This window comes from Myotis myotis, unplaced genomic scaffold (genome assembly GCF_014108235.1).
Source record: "Myotis myotis isolate mMyoMyo1 unplaced genomic scaffold, mMyoMyo1.p scaffold_m19_p_15, whole genome shotgun sequence".
NCBI lineage: Eukaryota > Metazoa > Chordata > Mammalia > Chiroptera > Vespertilionidae > Myotis > Myotis myotis.
This window is the reverse complement of record NW_023416319.1, coordinates 24,172,757-24,190,636: the sequence shown is the minus strand read 5'-3', so window position 1 is coordinate 24,190,636 and position 17,880 is coordinate 24,172,757. Positions and strand designations below refer to the sequence as shown.

Below are 17,880 nucleotides of genomic sequence, written 5' to 3'. Positions count from 1 at the left end.
AAACATAACACTGTAAAGGAGGTATGTAAAAGGAGGTATGATTTCAACTAGTAAAATGATGACATCAGTAGACTGATAAGTTATCTATATATATATATAAAAGCCTTGCCCTAACCGGTTTGGCTCAGTGGATAGAGCGTCGGCCTGTGGACTGAAGGGTCCCAGGTTCGATTCCGGTCAAGGGCATGTACCTTGGTTGCGGGCACATCCCCAGTGGGGAGTGTGCGGGAGGCAGCTGATCGATGTTCCTCTCTCATCGATGTTTCTAACTCTCTATCCCTCTCCCTTCCTCTCTGTAAAAAATCAATAAATTAAAAAAAAAAAAAAGCCTAAGCGACTGGCTGATCATTCGACCATCCAACAGGTAGCTATGACGTGCAATGATCACCAGGGGCAGATGCTCCAACTAGTAGCTATGATGCACATTGACCACCAGGGGGCAGACGCTCAGTGCAGGAGCTGCCGAGCTGTGGTGACTTGGCAGCTGTGGTTCTCGGGTGACGCACCCGGAACTAGAGAGGAGGGAGCCCGAGTCCGGGATGTGTCACCTGCGAACCACCCTCTCGCAACCTGGGACCCCTCAGGGGATCTCAGAGAGCCGGTTTCAGCCCGATCCCCACAGGCCAGGCCGAGGGACCCCACCTGTGCACGAATCTGTGCACCGGGCCTCTAGTGTGTATATAATATCTGGATATCTGGAGCAGCTTTTCAGAAATACTGCAGATAAATCAAAATGGAATTCTGAAAAGTGTTTGCGTAACCCACAAGAAGGCAGGAAAATAAGAAAAAACAAAAAATAAAATGATAGACTTAAGCCCTAACATATCAATAATCTATAATAATAAAAGCATAATATGCTAATTAGACCGGACATCCTTCTGAACGAAGCCGGGGCAGCGAGGGAAGCCTGGGCCCCAGGTGCCTGCTGGCAGCTGGAGGGAAGCCCAGGTCCTGGTGCCAGAGGGAAGCCAGTGCCAGCAGCTGGGGGAAGGAAGGCCTACTCTTGCACAAATTTCGTGCATCAGGCCTCTAGTTACATATAAATGGTCTAAAACAGGGGTTCTCAAACTTTTTAAACAGGGCCAGTTCACTGTCCCTCAGACCGCTGGAGGGCCGGACTATAGTTTTAAAAAAAACTATGAACAAATTCCTATGCACACTGCACATATCTTATTTTGAAGTAAAAAAAACAAAACGGGAACAAATACAATATTTGTATTTGCATGTGGCCCGCGGGCTGCAGTTTGAGGACCCCCTGGTCTAAAAGGACAAGCAGGGCAAATCACCAAAACCATAAGATAGATCTCCTGGGCTAGTTTCCGGGCAGGTGTAAGCGAAGGAAGCATCTGGGCTGTTTGATGGACCTGAGAAAAGGAAAGCTGCAAAATAAGCAACAGGTATCCATTGGAGAGCTCAGGAGGCCAGTGAGAACAAAGGCTGAAATTGGGAGGTACTGCCAAGAGCAAATGAATGCAGAGAGCTCATGCTAAATCTGAAGGGAGCATGTCACCCCTATGAATTCTCAAAACTGACTAACTAGAGCCCCTTCCAGACCCAGGCCCTATCCTGAGATTAAATTTGATTGATTTGAGCAGCACTGGAACAATAGGGATTAAGGAATGAAGATACCTAAATCAAAGTGGAGGAGGGAAACAGAGCCTGGAAATCCCAGAAAGCAAGCTACCATATATTTGAGTTCCACATAAAAACAAAACAAAGGGGCTACACCTCCTCCTAAAAGTTTGGGAAACTAATTTCAAATAATATTGGCAGCCCAGCTGGTATAGCTCAGTGGTTGAGCGTCAACCCATGAACTAGGAGGTCATGGTTTGATTCCGTGTCAGGTCTCATACCTGGGTTGCAGTCTCGATCCCCAGTAGGGGGCATGCAGGAGGCAGCAGGTCAATGATTCTCTCCACCATTGATGTTTCTACCCCCTCTCCCTCTCTCTGAAATCAATAAACACGTTTAAAAAAATATATATTGGCAACAGAAAATGAGCAAAATCAAATTCCAGAATTTGTTTTAAAGAATAGTTCATTGGTTTCTTAGAGAGAGAAGAAAGGAGAGGGAGAAAGAAACATTGATCAGCTGCCTCCTGCATGCCCCCTACCAGGGATCAAGCCCACAACCCAGAAATGCGCCTTTGGGAATCGAAATGGCTACCTCCTGGTACAAGGGATGATGCCCAACCAACTTAAGCCACACCAGCCAGGGAAAAATTCTATAATTTTTTTATTACAAAATGTTATTGTACTAAAAAAGAATAAGAAACAGAATAACAGCCACTTGAACAATGAGAGCCCATCAGAAACACATATCCACAAAAAGAAATAAACCCTATTTCAAGATGAGCTGAAATTCATTAAGAAAATACGACATTTGAAAGAACATGGAATTATAAACATTGAGAAAGGTGGCAATAAAGAAAAGAATTAAAAATATTTTTAAAACTAGGAGAAACACAAAAGTAAACAAACATAACAAATCATGCCGTAAAAGGAATTATAAGAAAAAAAGTGGAAATGTTTAAAAATTAATGAAAAAAAGATAAAAAGGAATCTGAGAAATTAACATAAAAATAGGCAGAATCTACTCAACATATGGGTAGTTGGAGCAAGGAGGGGCTTGTAACACTATCCCTTGACTGGTTAGTGGTTTCAAAGGTGTTTGTTTTATAATAAATACTATTCATTAAGCCATATGTTTGCTTTATGAGATTCTTGTATATTCATTTTATTACATAGTTAAAAGGTTATAAAGTACAACAAAAAGAACAAACAATGAACTATTTGCAAACAGAATAAGATAAAAATTTCATGCAAATTCTTAAGAAAATGCTAAAACTCCAACAAAGAATTGCTGAGAATGCAAATAAATGATTTGGACATATTCAAAGAGCTAATAAACATTTAAAACATTGAATCTCACTGAAATATTCCCTGAAAGACAACTTTTGGGGAAAGAGCAGGGGAAAGAAAGTGTTTTACATCTGTAGATAACTTTTAATGTAAGATACAGCCTAATATCTGTTATGGGTGAAGTTGGGGTAGGGGCGTTAGACCCTCCTGTAAGTGCCCTTCCCTATGGTAGGACTTTCTGTCACATGACCCCAAGGTGAATGCAACACAAAATAGTTCATTTGTCTTCTGTTCATGTTGAGTTAGCCTGGCATTTTATAATTTGGAAAATTTTATGATTAATTACTCTGAAAGCTTTTTTATGCTTCACAGTGAGAGACCTACCACCAATTTCCCTTGATGTCAGACAGAAACAGCGTATCTCTACAGATGCATCATCATCTGAAATAAAGGCTGCAGTTCCTGCAGAATCTACCCTTCCTATCCAGCCCAAAACTATGAAAGACTTTCAGTAAGTTGGAGTTCACTATTATATGTAGACATATAGTTACCCGCATGTCAGTACTTTATATAATTTAATAGTTTTGTGTGAGCAATTGATCTTGTGGATCATGATAAGGTATTAGCCAAGAGTGCAGTCACAAAAGACTAGAAGTCTCAAGTGGAAGATGAAAACAAATGTCTAAGTAAACAGTAAGGGGAGATGATGTTGCAGCAAAAGAAGCACTAAATAAGAGAATATGAGTCAAAACAGGCAAAGCAGGAGACAAAGGTAGTAATAAAAATAATAGAATGTTTCCTTTTTAAAAAATAAGATTTTAAATGCTATGTAACACATGAACTATAAAGCTATGTCACTACTAAAAAATTCCACTGGATATATGAAGGAGCAAAGGGATAATGAGAACGTAGAGATAGAATATAAACAAAGTCTCTCAAGACATTTAGCTTTGAAGTGAAGAAAGAGTGTTACTTGTAATAAGCATGTCAAGAATGAGCTTTTCAAAAGCAAGTAAAAGGGAAAGCTGAAGCTGGATTAATATATCAATCTAATTAAGAATTGTAGATCCATAAATCATATTTACATTAATTGGAGCGTTTCTGTATTCAGCTTCAGTATATCAAGTTGCATGTTTGGTGACATTTATGTGTAAAGTAATGCTATTTTATCTGAATAATATTTCCTTCTATTATGGTTAGTATATGTTTTCATTTTAGGGAAGATGTAGAAAAAGCTAAGTCGTCAGGAGATTGGAAAGCAGTACATGATTTTTATCTAACAACATTTGATTCTTTCCCAGAACTAAATGCTGCATTTAAGGTAATAATACATAAAACACATTTTTCATTTTAAATTAAAAAAACATCGATGATAAGTTTACCTCTTTTTTCTACCCAATAATTGACTTAAGCAACTGTTTAGAAAAACATATATGTATTAATTTCTGAAATTACTTATATCACAAATATTGCGTGATATCTTAGATTTTATTTGTATTAAATGTTAATATTTGTCCCCATTCTTTCAGTTTTAAGTTATTAAAATAATTCTTCTATATTCATTTTTCATTTTAGCAATTTTGCCCTGAAAGTTCTTTTTTATCATCATACTAGAAAATATTAGAAATTATGAAGGAACAGTTATGATTCAAATATGAGTAAGAACAGTCTTAAAATTTTATATACACCTAATTCTTTAACTGGGTTTGCAGAAAGATGCCACCACCTCATTTAATACCATTGAAGACTCTGGGATTAATGCTAAATTTGTGAATGCTGTATATGATGCCTTACTTAATACTGTAAGTATTGTTTATGAACACATGTAAATAGTATAATTCTTTGTCTCTTCTGTATTTCAAAAGCAACTACACAAATATTGTAAAAATCACTGTGATGTAATTTTATAGTAAATGTAGTTGGAATTCTCAGAAAGTTAAGATTGTTTTTATTTTTATAACTAAATGAGAATTAAGCAGAAAATATATTTACGTCCAGTCCTTGTTTAGGGAGTCCTACTAACGTAAAATTATGTTTCACTTAAGCAAAAGGAGGTCAGTTATTTGATTGTATTGGCATTGAATCTGCAGATGAGTGGTTCTCAAATTTTATCATCTATCAGAGTCACAGGAAGGGCTTCTTAAAATGCAGTTTCAGATTCGGAATGTCCGGGATAGAGTCCAAGAATCTGTGTTTCTAACAAGTTCCCAGGATATGTTGATGCTCCTGATCCAGGGATCACATTTTGAGAACCCTACTGCTATAGATCAGTATGTGAGGAATTGACATCCTTTCAATCCATGAACATGGTATATCCCTCCAATTACTTAAATCTTCTTTAATTTCTCTTGGTAATGCTTCAGTTTTCTGAGTAAAGGTCTGACATGTCTTATTACATTTATTTCTAGGTACTTGATTTTTTTATCCTATGTAATTTCATTTTCTAATTGTTACTAGTATAGAAATACCTTCATATATTTATCTTTATTTACCTTGCTAAATTTATTCATTAATTCTCACAGTACATCAGATTTATTTGGATTTTCTATATAGACAATCATGTTGTTTGTGAAAAATGAGTGTCTTATCTCTTTCCAACCCTTGTACCTATGTATGCATGCATAGTTGTAGTTGCCTTATTATATAATTTTGAATAAAATAAGTTATAGCAGACATTCTTGCTTATTGCTAATCTCTGTACTTCACAATTAAATATATGAAAGGGTAGTTAATAACATTTGTCATTAGAGAAATGAAGATAAGATTATATCTCCATTCAAAATTAGTAGAAAAAAAATTTAAGAACCTTGCCAAGAATAGGCAATATTGTGGAGCACTTAGAACTTTCATAGCCTGATTGGGTAAGTATAAACAACCACTTTGGAAAACTGCTGGGCATTATTGCTAACACATTTTGCTTATGCATAAATTGTGACCCAAAATTTCCACTCCTGGGACACTTCTCTAACTTTTTCTGACTTGGAATGATATTAATATTTTATAGACACTAAAAAATTAAAAATATACAACATGAGGGGAAATCCTTTAAAATGTAATACAAACAGAAAAAAAACCCACCTAGCTATACTTCGAATATTATAACCAAACCTTAAAAAAAGCCTAAGCCAAGTAATTTTTATACACAGTATTTTATGTATCTTCAGTCTAAAGATTTTTTTAAATATGTAAACAAATCTTTAGTTTTTCTTAGTTTTTGGCATTAAGACATCATAATGAACTCAGGGATTTTAATAGATGGATATGGATACGTGTGTGTGTGTGTGTGTGTGAGTGTGTGTATTTCCTAACCCTGTTCTCTGAAAGGGCCTAGAAGCAATAACACCCAGTAGCAATGAGCACTTTAGCATGCATGGTTTCTAAATACCATTCCTCACAGAAAGGAACCAGAGCTCCCTGGAGAAATGGCTAATTCCAGGACTGAGACAGGGAAAATACAAGATGAACCTATCAGTTTTTCACCATTAAAATTGTTGACTCAAGGATTTTTGTAGATGTTCTTTACCAAATTGAGGAAATTTCCCTCCATTCCTAGTTTGCTGAAGTTTTCTTTATCATGAATTGGTGTTAAATTTTATCAAATGCTTTCATAGCTACTGATATGATCATATATTTTCTTCTTCAACCTATTGATGTGATGAGTTACATTAACTGATTTTCAAATGATGAGCCAGCCTTGCATACCTGGAATAAATCCCACTTGGTTATGGTGTATAATTCTTTGTATACATTGTTGGATTTGATTTGCTAATACTTTGTTGAGGATTTTTACATCTGTGTTCAGAAGAGATATTGATCTGTAATTTTTTTCTTGTAATATCTTTAGGTTGGTATTAGGACAATGCTGATGTCATAGAATAAGTTAGGAAATATTCTCTCTTCTGTTTTTTGGAAGAAATTGTAAAGAATTGGTATCCTTTCTTTCTTAAATTTTCAGTAGAACTCACCAGTAAAATCTTCTGGGCCTGGTGTTTTTTGTTTTGGAAAGTTATTAGTCATTGATTCAGTTTCTTTAATAAATATAAGTCCATTCAAATTATCGATGTGTGACTTTGGGAGATTGTATCTCCCAAAGACTTGGTCTATTTTATCTAGGTTTTTAATTTGTGGGCAGAGTTGTTCATAATAGTTCTCTGATATCCTTTCAGTGTTCAGGTATCAGTAGTGATGATCCTGCTTTCAGTTCTGGTATTAGTAATTACTGTCTTTAATCTTCCTTTCTTGGTTAGTCTTGCTAAAGGTTCATCAACTTTATTAATCTTTTCCAAAAACTAACATTTGGTTTTATTGCTTTTTCTCTATTAGTTCCCTGTTTTCATTTATATTGATTTCTCTTCTAACCTTTATTATGTATTTTCTTCTGATTACTTGGACTTGATTTCCTGTTTTAATTTCCCAAGATTGAAAGCTTAAATTGTTTATTTTACATCTTTTTGTCTAATATATTCATTTACAACTTTTGCTGTATCCCACAAATTTCAGTAAGTTATATTTCCATTTTCTTACACAGCTAAACAAGTTTACAATATGACCCAGAAGTCATACCCTAGTTGTCTACCCAAATGATTCGAAACTTATGTCCACCCAAAAACCTGCACACAAATTTTATTGCAACCTTATTCAAAATTGCCAAAAATTGGAAGCAACCCAGATATCCTTTAATAGGTGAATGGATAAACAATCTTTAAAGTCACTTTAGTAGCTAATCCTAATTATCTTCTGATTTTCTTTTGCCTACAGCCTCAAGACATTCAGAAGACAGTATTAAAGGGAATCATTAACAGCCTGTTACGAGAATGGAAAGGGTAATTGTAATTAATATCTAGCTAGTCAGTATAGATGGTTAGTTTACACATCTCATACACCTTATGTTACATATGTATGTATTTTACCGAGTCAATTTTAGTTGTAATAAAAACAAAGATAGAAATAAGTTATAAACCATTAACAACAAATTTTTTAAACTTGAGATTTGTGACTTCTCAGGATGGTCTATGGGTGGGCTTCAGAAGATCTCTGAATCCTTTAACATCATATATAAAATTTGTTGTGTACAGACATGAGTGCTATACAGACACGGGATGGATAGTTACATGTAACCTAGGATGAAATAATATGGGCTTAAATTTAGCCTTGGACTTTCTGGTAGCCAAAGCAAAATTTTTTATTTCTAATATAAGGAAATGTAAGTTTGACTGCTGAAATGTTTTTTCTTAGGACTAAATATTGAATCATTATTTAAGGAATGATGGGCAATGCAACTGATAATGTTTTGAACTGAGAATATGTAGAATATAAAAATATACTTTCAAAAGTACATATTATTTAAATTGATATTGTTTAAACAGCACTATAATTTCAATTAATAGCTTCTATAAAGTCATATGAGTACCATAAAATTATAATTTACATGTTTATATTAAGCCCAGTCTAAAAATATTACCAAACTAGAATTCTTAAATATAATGTCAAACGTACCTTTATATATTTTAATAACATTGTTCAAAATTTAATAAATTTTCAAAGAGATGCCTGGTTATTATAGAAAAAAATTTTAAAGCTAGAGTAGTGTAAAAAAAGTACAAATGTTTACATTTTGCTATTTTTGTCTAGTCATCTTTTAAAATAATTGAAATCATAACATATAATTTCATGTGATTTTCCTAATTTATCATTCTAGTAATATATTTGCATTTTCCTTGAATTTTATATTTCTGGTTGAACACAAAATGCTTCATTAAAAATGAAGAGAAAATTAGAATGTAAAGAGCATTCGTAGGAGAATGAGGAAGTCCAGTGGTCTGAAACTGCTGGAATCTCAGTCCCCTCTAGTAAGCAAACCCTCAAAGTTTCCCCTCTCTGCCCTTGAAAAGTGTGTCCAATACAGATTAAAATGACAATGTGACAGGACTCATGTTTCAGAGGAATGTGTGTGCAGTACCTAAAAGTCTTGTTTTATTTTGAATTTATTGTAACAACAACAGAATCTAGTTTATTGACTATTATGGGCTATAAGCATCTTCCTAACAATTTTACATGTGTTTCTCATTGAAATTTTACTACAATTCTATGAGACAGGTAATATGATTATTTTCATTTTACAGTTGAGAAAATTTACAGAGTAAATTGCCCAAGTGAACCCAGTAAGTGTGTGAATCAGGAGTAGAACCCATGCGGTTTGGCAAAGAGCCTTTGATCTTAACCACAATTTCTATAGCCTGAACTGTATACTGTACTGCAATACTAGTGCATAGGCCAGAGAGTTGGAAATCATAATGGTGCAGCTATAAAATGGAAAAAAGTAGGACTCTCCTATCACCAGGAATTTTAATATTTATGAATTGCCTTGAGTGTTTTAAAATATTTTCAAATATAATTTCTAAAACAAAACATTAGTCCCATTGAGAAAATAGTCTGAAAATTATGTAGAATATTATAGACAGAAATGGTTTCAATTTGGTTTAAACCTAAATAATATAAATCATTATTTCATTGAGATAATTCTACAAAGAAATATTACTAATTTAAAAATGTTATATATATAAGCATATACATATTTATTTCTAACTTTAATACATGTAATACATAGTTATATTTCAGATTATGTGGCTTTATATTTTGTAAAGGTCATCTAGTATATTTTGGGCAAAATTTATATTTTCATACTTAATTTATAACTGTAACAGAAAGGTAAATTATTATTTCATCATTTTATTTTCTTAAAGGGAATTCAAGAAGATAGTTGGAGGTGAACCATTTTCCCCCCAACACTGAATTTTGAAAAATTTCAAATTACAGAAAAGTTAAAGATAATGAAAACTCATTCACCATCACCTGAATTCACGAGTTGTTCACTTTTTGCCACATTTGCTTTTGCTTTTTCTCCCTCTGCATGGAATCTGTTTTTAGTAAATGGAAGGCATCATGATACTTTGCCCCTAATTACTTCAGCATGTATTTCCTAATCACATTTTTCTCTGTGACCATAATACATTTAATATTCATTTAATACTCTCTAAAATACAGTCCACATTTAAATTTCCCTAGTTGGCTCAAAAGTGTTCTTTAATATCTGGGTTTTATTTTTCAGTCCAGGATCCAATCAAGGATCATTAATTGCATCTAGTTATCACATAGAGGAACCATTTGTAATGCAAGAAGTTACTTACTTCCGAGTGTCTGTGAGTGTATTTAATAGATCTTCAGAGGACAAGTAACACTCATCAGCTTGGGGAATAACAAAAACTTGGTCAAATTTGATCATGTGGAAATCCAGATTAACATGGCACAGATTAAAATTTAGTGACTTTTCAGAGGTATTCAAAATAAGATTCTTTTCATTAGAAATAGACTAGATGTATTCAAAGTGTGATTTGACTTGCAGACACTTCTACAACTTTCATTTCAGTAATAGACCTGTACTCACAAACCTATTTCTTTTTTCAATGCATAGATATTTTTGAGATCTCAGTTATCCTTTATTAAAACAAAAACATAAGTATTCTAAAATTGTTAATTATTTTCCAGACTCTTAACTGTTTTCAGAGTTAATCATAATATTTACCTCATAAAATAGCCTAGTTAACTCCATTTTTAGTTATCTTCAGAATCAGCCTAGAGTAGGCACACAGGAACCTATATTCTCAGCATATTAGAGATATGTTACTGTCTTAATAATAATACATAGTAAGTCTAGTTTTGGGCTTTTATCAACTCAATTCAATGGATCATTTTTTATTATATACTGTAATCTCTAATCAATTATACTTCTTTTTCAGTCCACGAACAAAAGATGATCTTAGAGCATATTTTATACTTTTACAGGTAAGAAAGCAAGAATTTAGTTATCTAATTTAGACCTCAGTCTATGCATGTATGTAGGTGAAATTATATCAAATATTAAGTATTCTTTTGAGCAACATTACTGATACTTTTGGATTGTAGTTACTTGTAACTAGAGAATTAAAGCTACAACAAACAAACAATGGGAAGCTAATTTATCTCTGGGATTAAATTTTTAATTCTTGCCTTCCTGCTGTGGTATTTGGGCACAAACAGAAAGGAAGAACATCTTCCCCCTCCAATTAATCTCCTTTCTTATAACTAGAATGGCTTCAAAACTTTCTTTTATTTTCTAAGTAGTAAGTTTCCAATTTCTCTGTATTTTCAATAAATGCTTAAGCTAGAATACGAATAGAAAAATCAAAGTGGTTTATATTTGCAAAACAAAGGAGATGGCCCTAACCAGTTTGGCTCAGTGGATAGAGCATCAGCCTGCGGACTCAAGGGTCCCGGGTGCGATTCTGGTCAAGGGCATGTACCTTGGTTGCGGGCACATCCCCAGTGGGGAGTGTGCAGGAGGCAGCTGATCGATGTTTCTCTCTCATTGATATTTCTAACTCCCTATTCCTCTCCCTTCCTCTCTGTAAAAAACAATAAAATAGATTTTTTAAAAAACGCAAAGATGATGAACTTTTTCTTCTTGAGAGCTACAGATTCACAGATAGAAAAAATTAGGTCCAGACAAATGAAAAGCAATTTTTAGTTTTTACTATTTTTATGAAAGAATTATATTAATACCATAGCTAGCACACTGCATCTGTGTCATTCTTTACAATTTGCAAAAGGTGCAAATATGTTATTACCTTATTTGAAGGTAAAAAAAAATACATACTAAATAGGATAGTGTTTAGTTCATTACTGTGTTCAATAAAAGGAAATATGCAGGGTAAAGACAGAGAAGCGGGAAGACAGGAAAAAAGAAAAGTGTGTGTGGGGAGGAACAAACAAGAAGTAGTTGAGAGATGTAAGGAAGGAAAATAGGGAGGAGGAGGAGAAAGGCAAAACTAGGGGAGGAAATATAGAGAGAGAGATAGTGAATGCTAGAAAACAACATGAAGCTCAAGTTTTTGAGGACTATATATTAGCAATAAGCTCTGCTCACGCAGACCCAGATCTGTCCCAATTCCAAAGCCCGTGCTCTTTCCACTGTACCACAGCAGAACTGTACCAAGTCTCTGCTAATTAAATAAACAAATAAATTATTGTTTTAAAGGATTTCACCTAGTATTTCATAACTTCAAATCTCGTCTTCTGAATTTACCACTTAGCTCATTAAGCTTAGTGTCTTTCTTTTTACATGTTAACAATATTTTAACACAATTACTTTTAATATCTTTCTCAGAATCCTCAGTTTAATAACACATCTACGTATGTCATCTATGCTCACTTGCTAAGACAGATAGCTGCCTTAGTTGAAGCTGACCATCATTTCTTAGTCCACTGGGTTAAAAAGTAAGTCCTTCTATGATATTAAGAACCTTCATAATCTTAGAGTTTTAAGTTTGCTATGAGTTAAAAATATTAAATGTTTGCAGGTCTTTAGAAATGATACTTATACTTCACAGTGCCTCAAAAGGCAATTATATGCATATATTTTAGTACTACATAAAGGATAATTAAAAATCTGTTTCTAATGTCAGTAACCATTTTGCTTGTGCAAGCTGTGGTTGAGATTTCTGTCCACTGCTCTTGCTTTTATGCAGTGCATTTCTATCACTGGTTTTTCAAACATCTCATAGATGGTGCCTGGATTTGCTCAGACATTAGTATTTTAATTTGTGTCTTTTTATTTCCTATCTCTGTATCAATATAAATTTCAGCATTATTTACATGGTGCTTTTCCTTCCCCAAAAGCATCTTTATAAAATGTAGATTAGCCATCAATATCAATTTATAAAGGTATCATACTTTTTTCATAGAACTATACTCACATCAATAATTATTTTTCTTCATGATTGATAACAAAGAGGCAAAATATTTTCAAAATTAATTTTAAAATACAGTTGATGCTCATTATTCACAGTAGTATCCTATATAATAAAAGCCTCATATGCTAAGTGTCCATATTAGGTCGTCCGGTCAGCTGTTCAACCAATCTACACTAATAAAAGAGAAAAATGGTAATTGGCGTACGACGCTACCCTTTTCATTGGCTAATTAGGGCTATATGCAAATTAACTGCCAACTAAGATTGGCAGTTAACTGCCAACAAGATGGTGGCTAATTTGCATATGTAGGTACAATGCAGGGAGGCGAAAGGGAAAGCAGGAAGAAGCCCCCTGCCACTGACAGTGATCGGAAACCCAGGGGGGAGCTAAGAGCTGGGGGGCAGGGCAAAGCCATGATCGGAGAATCAGGTGCCTTTTCCGCCCTGGCCAGTGATAGCAAGAAGTAGGGGTGGAGCCAGCGATGGGAGCTGGGCACAGTCGAAGCTGGTAGTCCCAGGAGCTAGGGGTCCCTTGCCTGGGCCTAAAGCGAAGCCCACAATCGCAGGGCCGCTGCAGCTGTGGGTTCCCGCTGCCCGGGCCGGACGCCTCAGCCAGAGGTGATTGCGGCGACCCCCGCTGCCACTGCGGGTCCCCACTGCCCGGGCCGGATGCCAAGGCCAGAGGCGTTAGGCCTGGGCAGGGGCGGAGCCTGCAACCGTGGGGAGCTGGGGGTCCCCTGCCCAGGCCTGACACCTCTGCTGGAGGCCTCAGGCCTGGTCAAGGGGCCGATCCTGTGATTGGTGATCGGAGGGTGATGAGGGTCAACTCCTCTGGCCGAGGCATCAGGCCTGGGTGGGGGGCGGAGCCAGGGATTGGGGGGATATGATGGTCCCCTTGCCCAGGCCTGAAGCCTGGGTCAGAGGCGTCAGGCTTGGGCGGGGGGTGGAGCAAGCGATCAGAGGGAGATGGGGGTCCCCTGCCCAGGCATGATTCCTGGGCCAGAGGCCTCAGGCCTGGGCGGGGGCCAGAGCCAGTGATCAGGGGGAGATGGGGGTCCCCTGTCCAAGCCTGACACCTCTGGCAGAGGCATCAGGCCTGGGCAAGGGGCCGATCAGGCGATCGGAGGGTGATGGGGGTCTACGCCTCTGGCCAATCCGGTGATTGGTGATCGGAGGGTGATGAGGGTCAACTCCTCTGGCCGAGGCATCAGGCCTGGGTGGGGGGCGGAGCCAGGGATTGGGGGGATATGATGGTCCCCTTGCAGAGCCAGCAATCGGAGGGGGTCTGGAGCCAGAGGCATCAGGCCTGGGCTGGGGGCAGAACCAGTGATGGGGGGAAATGAGGGTCCCCTGCACAGGCCTGACGCCTCTGTCAGAGGGGCCGATCCTGCGATTGGAGGGTGATGGGGGTCAACGCCTGAGGGCTCCCAGTATGTGAGAGGGGGCAGGCTGGGCTGAGGGACACTCCCCCACCCCCCACACCCAGTGCACAAATTTCGTGCCCCGGGCCCCTAGTCAAAGCATAAGATGCTAATGATATGCTAAGGTCACTCAACCACTCGCTATGACGTGCACTGACCACCAGGGGGCAGACACTCCAACTGGTAGGTTATCTTGCTGCTGGGGTCCAGGAATGAGCGAGACAGGCCAGACTCGCCCTGGAGCCCTCCCATGGTCCCTCCCTGGCTAGCCAACCTCCCATGTTCCTCCCCGGCCCCAATCGTGCATCGGTGGCGTCCCTTGGCCTGGCCTGTGCCCTCTCTCAATCCGGGACTTCTCAGGGGATGTCAGAGAACTGGTTTTGGCCTGATCCCGCAGGCCAGGCCAAGGGATGCCACTGGTGCACCAGGCCTCTAATGTTTTATAAATGTACTGTGAATAGTGAATTAGTGAATACTAAACTATTGCCCCTAAAGGGTTAGGCTCTTGCGAGCTTTAAGGTCAACATTTTCATCAGCTGATGACTACATAACCTTGCTTTACCTATACTTCTATTTAAAGACATCTTATTTAATATAAATTGTTGTTTCATTAACACTGAATTTACAGTCAACAGCACTATGATTCATGTCTGAACAAATGTTATCTAACACAAGTGTATCCTCTGTATGGCATACAACATCCTTCTTGTACTTAGAAGACTGGACAAAACTTTAACACTACTTTTGGGGGCCATTTTAAAACAGCAAAATCACTAACAAAAAGCACAAAATGTGCCAAAACCGGTTTGGCTCAGTGGATAGAGTGTCGGCCTGCAGACTGAAAGGTCCCGGGTTCGATTCCGGTCAGGGGCATGTACCTGGGTTGTGGGCACTTCCCCAGTGGGGGATGTGCAGGAGGCAGCTGATCGATGTTTCTCTCTCATCGATGTTTCTAACTCTCTATCTCTCTCTCTTCCTCTCTGTAAAAAATCAATAAAATATATTAAAAAAAAAAAAGCACAAAATGTGAAAAACATGACACTATGCAGACTGCATAAAGGCCGCTTGCTTACAGCATGACAGCTAGAACAAGACAGAGCGTTCCTTTTTCAGCTTCAGCTGGGAATGTGCACATTGAGCAACTAAAATTTTTTGCCACTGTTTGCACATCTACAAGTGACAATGAAAGAGCCACATTATCAATTTGGGGGTTACAATTAATTTTAGCAAGTAGGTGAATTTGCACATACAGAGTCTGCAAATAATAGAATTGACTGTTGAAAGCCTTTACACATCTTAGTTTTTGGCATAACATGAAATGTTTAATACTAACTTTATAGTAATATTAATGTTTATTTCTTATTCAATTAAGAAGTAATATTCCAGGTAAGATCTTCCATCTTTTCAAATGTTTGGCAATTTAAAAATAGAATTTGGGGGAATATTCTAAAAGTTTATGCATATAGAATGCACTTTACTATCTAATGAATATATTGCCAAAATAGACAATGTGAATTTTGATTGGAATTATTTCAAAATCTTTACCAGATTATCCCAGAAGAGGTTCAAACAGTTGGTAGAGAGATTGCTGCAGTTTATTTCTTTACGACTGTTTCCTGCAAAGCCTGAAGAATTTCCACCCCTAACAAAATGTTCCTGGTGGATCCCATCAGCATCTAAAGTGCTGGCTTTACTTAGTAGGTTTTGTTCTTCTATCATCTTTACTTTTCTTTTGTTAAATATTAGAGACATTTCCATAAGGGTCTCAAAGTACCATGGAGGCATTCTTACATTTTAAAGCATTTATTTGAAGAGAGAGTTGAAATTCACTTTCTGTTCTGATAATGGAGTTCACAGTTAATTAACAAGCATGAGAGAGCTTTATGCTTTTTATTGGGCAGTATTCTGTGTTATGGCTAACTGCAAATAATCTGCTAAGTAGTGACTCCTAAGAACACAAGAACTTCTATGAATTCCTGAGGGATGCTAAGGAGAGAACACACTTATGGCGCGAACAGATGCTGGGGTCCAACCCCAGCAGGTCCAGGGGTCCCCAAAGGTGTGGACGGAGTCAGCGAAGAAGGAATGACACGGAGACAGCATTCAGTTGATCAGCAGCTTAGCCAGGATCTCTAGCCAAGTTCTGGTCAGGATCTCCAGCGAAGTTCTGGTTAGGATCTCCAGCCAGATTCTGTGTCCATGTTCTCTCGCTAGGTTCTTCAGCCAGGTTCTCCAGGTTCTCCAGCCAGGTTCAGTCACCAGGTTCTAGTCAGGTTCTCTTGCCATGTTCTATCCAGGTTCTGTAGCCAGGTTCTCTCTCTAGGTTCTTCAGCCAGGTTCTGTCTCTAGGTTCTGTGGCCAGTTTCTATCCAGGATCTTTTGCCATGTTCTCTCCAGCGAAGTTCTTCTGTCCCTGTGTTCTGTGTGGGTTCTGTGTCTAGGTTCTGTGTCTCTTGGTTCTGTCTTCTCAGTTCTGTCTTGTTACATCTGTATTTATACCAGTTGATTCAATCCTATCAATCTCTATTACAAAGGTTAGGGCGTTTCTTATCTCCATTCCAGGGAGTAAAGATTATGTAGCTTAAGCATGATTGTTCGTAGTTAAAGTGATTAATTACCCGCCTGGCACTTAGTTGAGGGTTTTATTCCCTCCCTAACTTCAGGGGAAAATCCCTACCTGAGGAAACAATCTTTCTCAGAGAGGAGACCTTGGTTAAAACACATAGTGCCAAGAAGGTGAGCAAACATTTTAAGAACAGTATGCCATATATGCCAGGTCCTTTGAAACAGCAAGGATGGACCGGCTCCCAGCAAATTCCCCCTTTTTTATTTTTTAAAAGCAGGCATTAAAAAGAAAAACCCCAAATGCTCTCTTGTATCCATTTTAAGAGTAGGATTGGCGCTTTCCACTATTACCTGAGTCCTGATCTATCACCCCAGGGAGAACTTGCCAATCCTGCACTTTCCCGGGGTGGAAAGGCTGCAGTGGGGTTAAGGATAAGGCTCCTTGGGCCTACCTTCTCCCATGCCTCTACATTTACCTTTCTGGCACCTTTCCTTCCTCAGAAAAGCATGGACGTATTTCTTGTATAAAATGTTCCATCTGACTGGGAGTAACCTTAATTCCTCTGCTAGCAAGCATATGTGTTAAAAGATCAATACAGAGTCTCATTTCTTTAGACTCAGTATGGCACATCTTCTTAATCTAAAGATCAATACAGAGTCTTCTTTCTTTGGACTCAGTATGGCACATCTTCTCAATCTAAGTTCTGTACTATCCACCTTCTTACCCTACTTATCCTCTATAGGGGGGTCTGTAGCACCCTGGTGGAGTCCTATCCGTCCCGAGTGTGGGGTTCTCAATGGGAGCGGGGGGCTTACCTAGGGGAATCCTGTTCCAGGGGTTCCCAAAGGTGTGGATGGAGTCGGCGAAGACTATCCACCCTCTTCCTACGGTGGAGTCCTATCCATCCCGAGAGTGGGGTTTACCTAGGGGTTCCTGTTCGGGCGCCAGATGCTGGGGTCCAACCCCAGCAGGTCCAGGGGTCCCCAAAGGTGTGGACGGAGTCAGCGAAGAAGGAATGACACGGAGACAGCATTCAGTTGATCAGCAGCTTAGCCAGGATCTCTAGCCAAGTTCTGGTCAGGATCTCCAGCGAAGTTCTGGTTAGGATCTCCAGCCAGATTCTGTGTCCATGTTCTCTTGCTAGGTTCTTCAGCCAGGTTCTCCAGGTTCTCCAGCCAGGTTCAGTCACCAGGTTCTAGTCAGGTTCTCTTGCCATGTTCTATCCAGGTTCTGTAGCCAGGTTCT

General features: G+C 38.1%; 1 protein-coding gene across 2 annotated transcripts in view; it reads left to right on the top strand.

The window, feature by feature from the left end:
* The window catches only part of HECTD2 (HECT domain E3 ubiquitin protein ligase 2), a 65,275-nt gene that overhangs the window by 24,417 nt on the left and 22,978 nt on the right, over nucleotides 1-17,880 (top strand). The window contains exons 3-9 of one of the 2 annotated variants that reach the window (XM_036336628.1): nucleotides 3,234-3,372; nucleotides 4,080-4,182; nucleotides 4,574-4,663; nucleotides 7,620-7,684; nucleotides 10,658-10,703; nucleotides 12,064-12,173; nucleotides 15,618-15,766. In XM_036336628.1, the coding sequence (XP_036192521.1) occupies nucleotides 3,234-3,372; nucleotides 4,080-4,182; nucleotides 4,574-4,663; nucleotides 7,620-7,684; nucleotides 10,658-10,703; nucleotides 12,064-12,173; nucleotides 15,618-15,766 (702 nt within the window). Of the gene's footprint in view, nucleotides 1-3,233; nucleotides 3,373-4,061; nucleotides 4,183-4,573; nucleotides 4,664-7,619; nucleotides 7,685-10,657; nucleotides 10,704-12,063; nucleotides 12,174-15,617; nucleotides 15,767-17,880 lie in introns of both variants that reach the window. The other variant, XM_036336627.1, reaches the window with a different exon arrangement.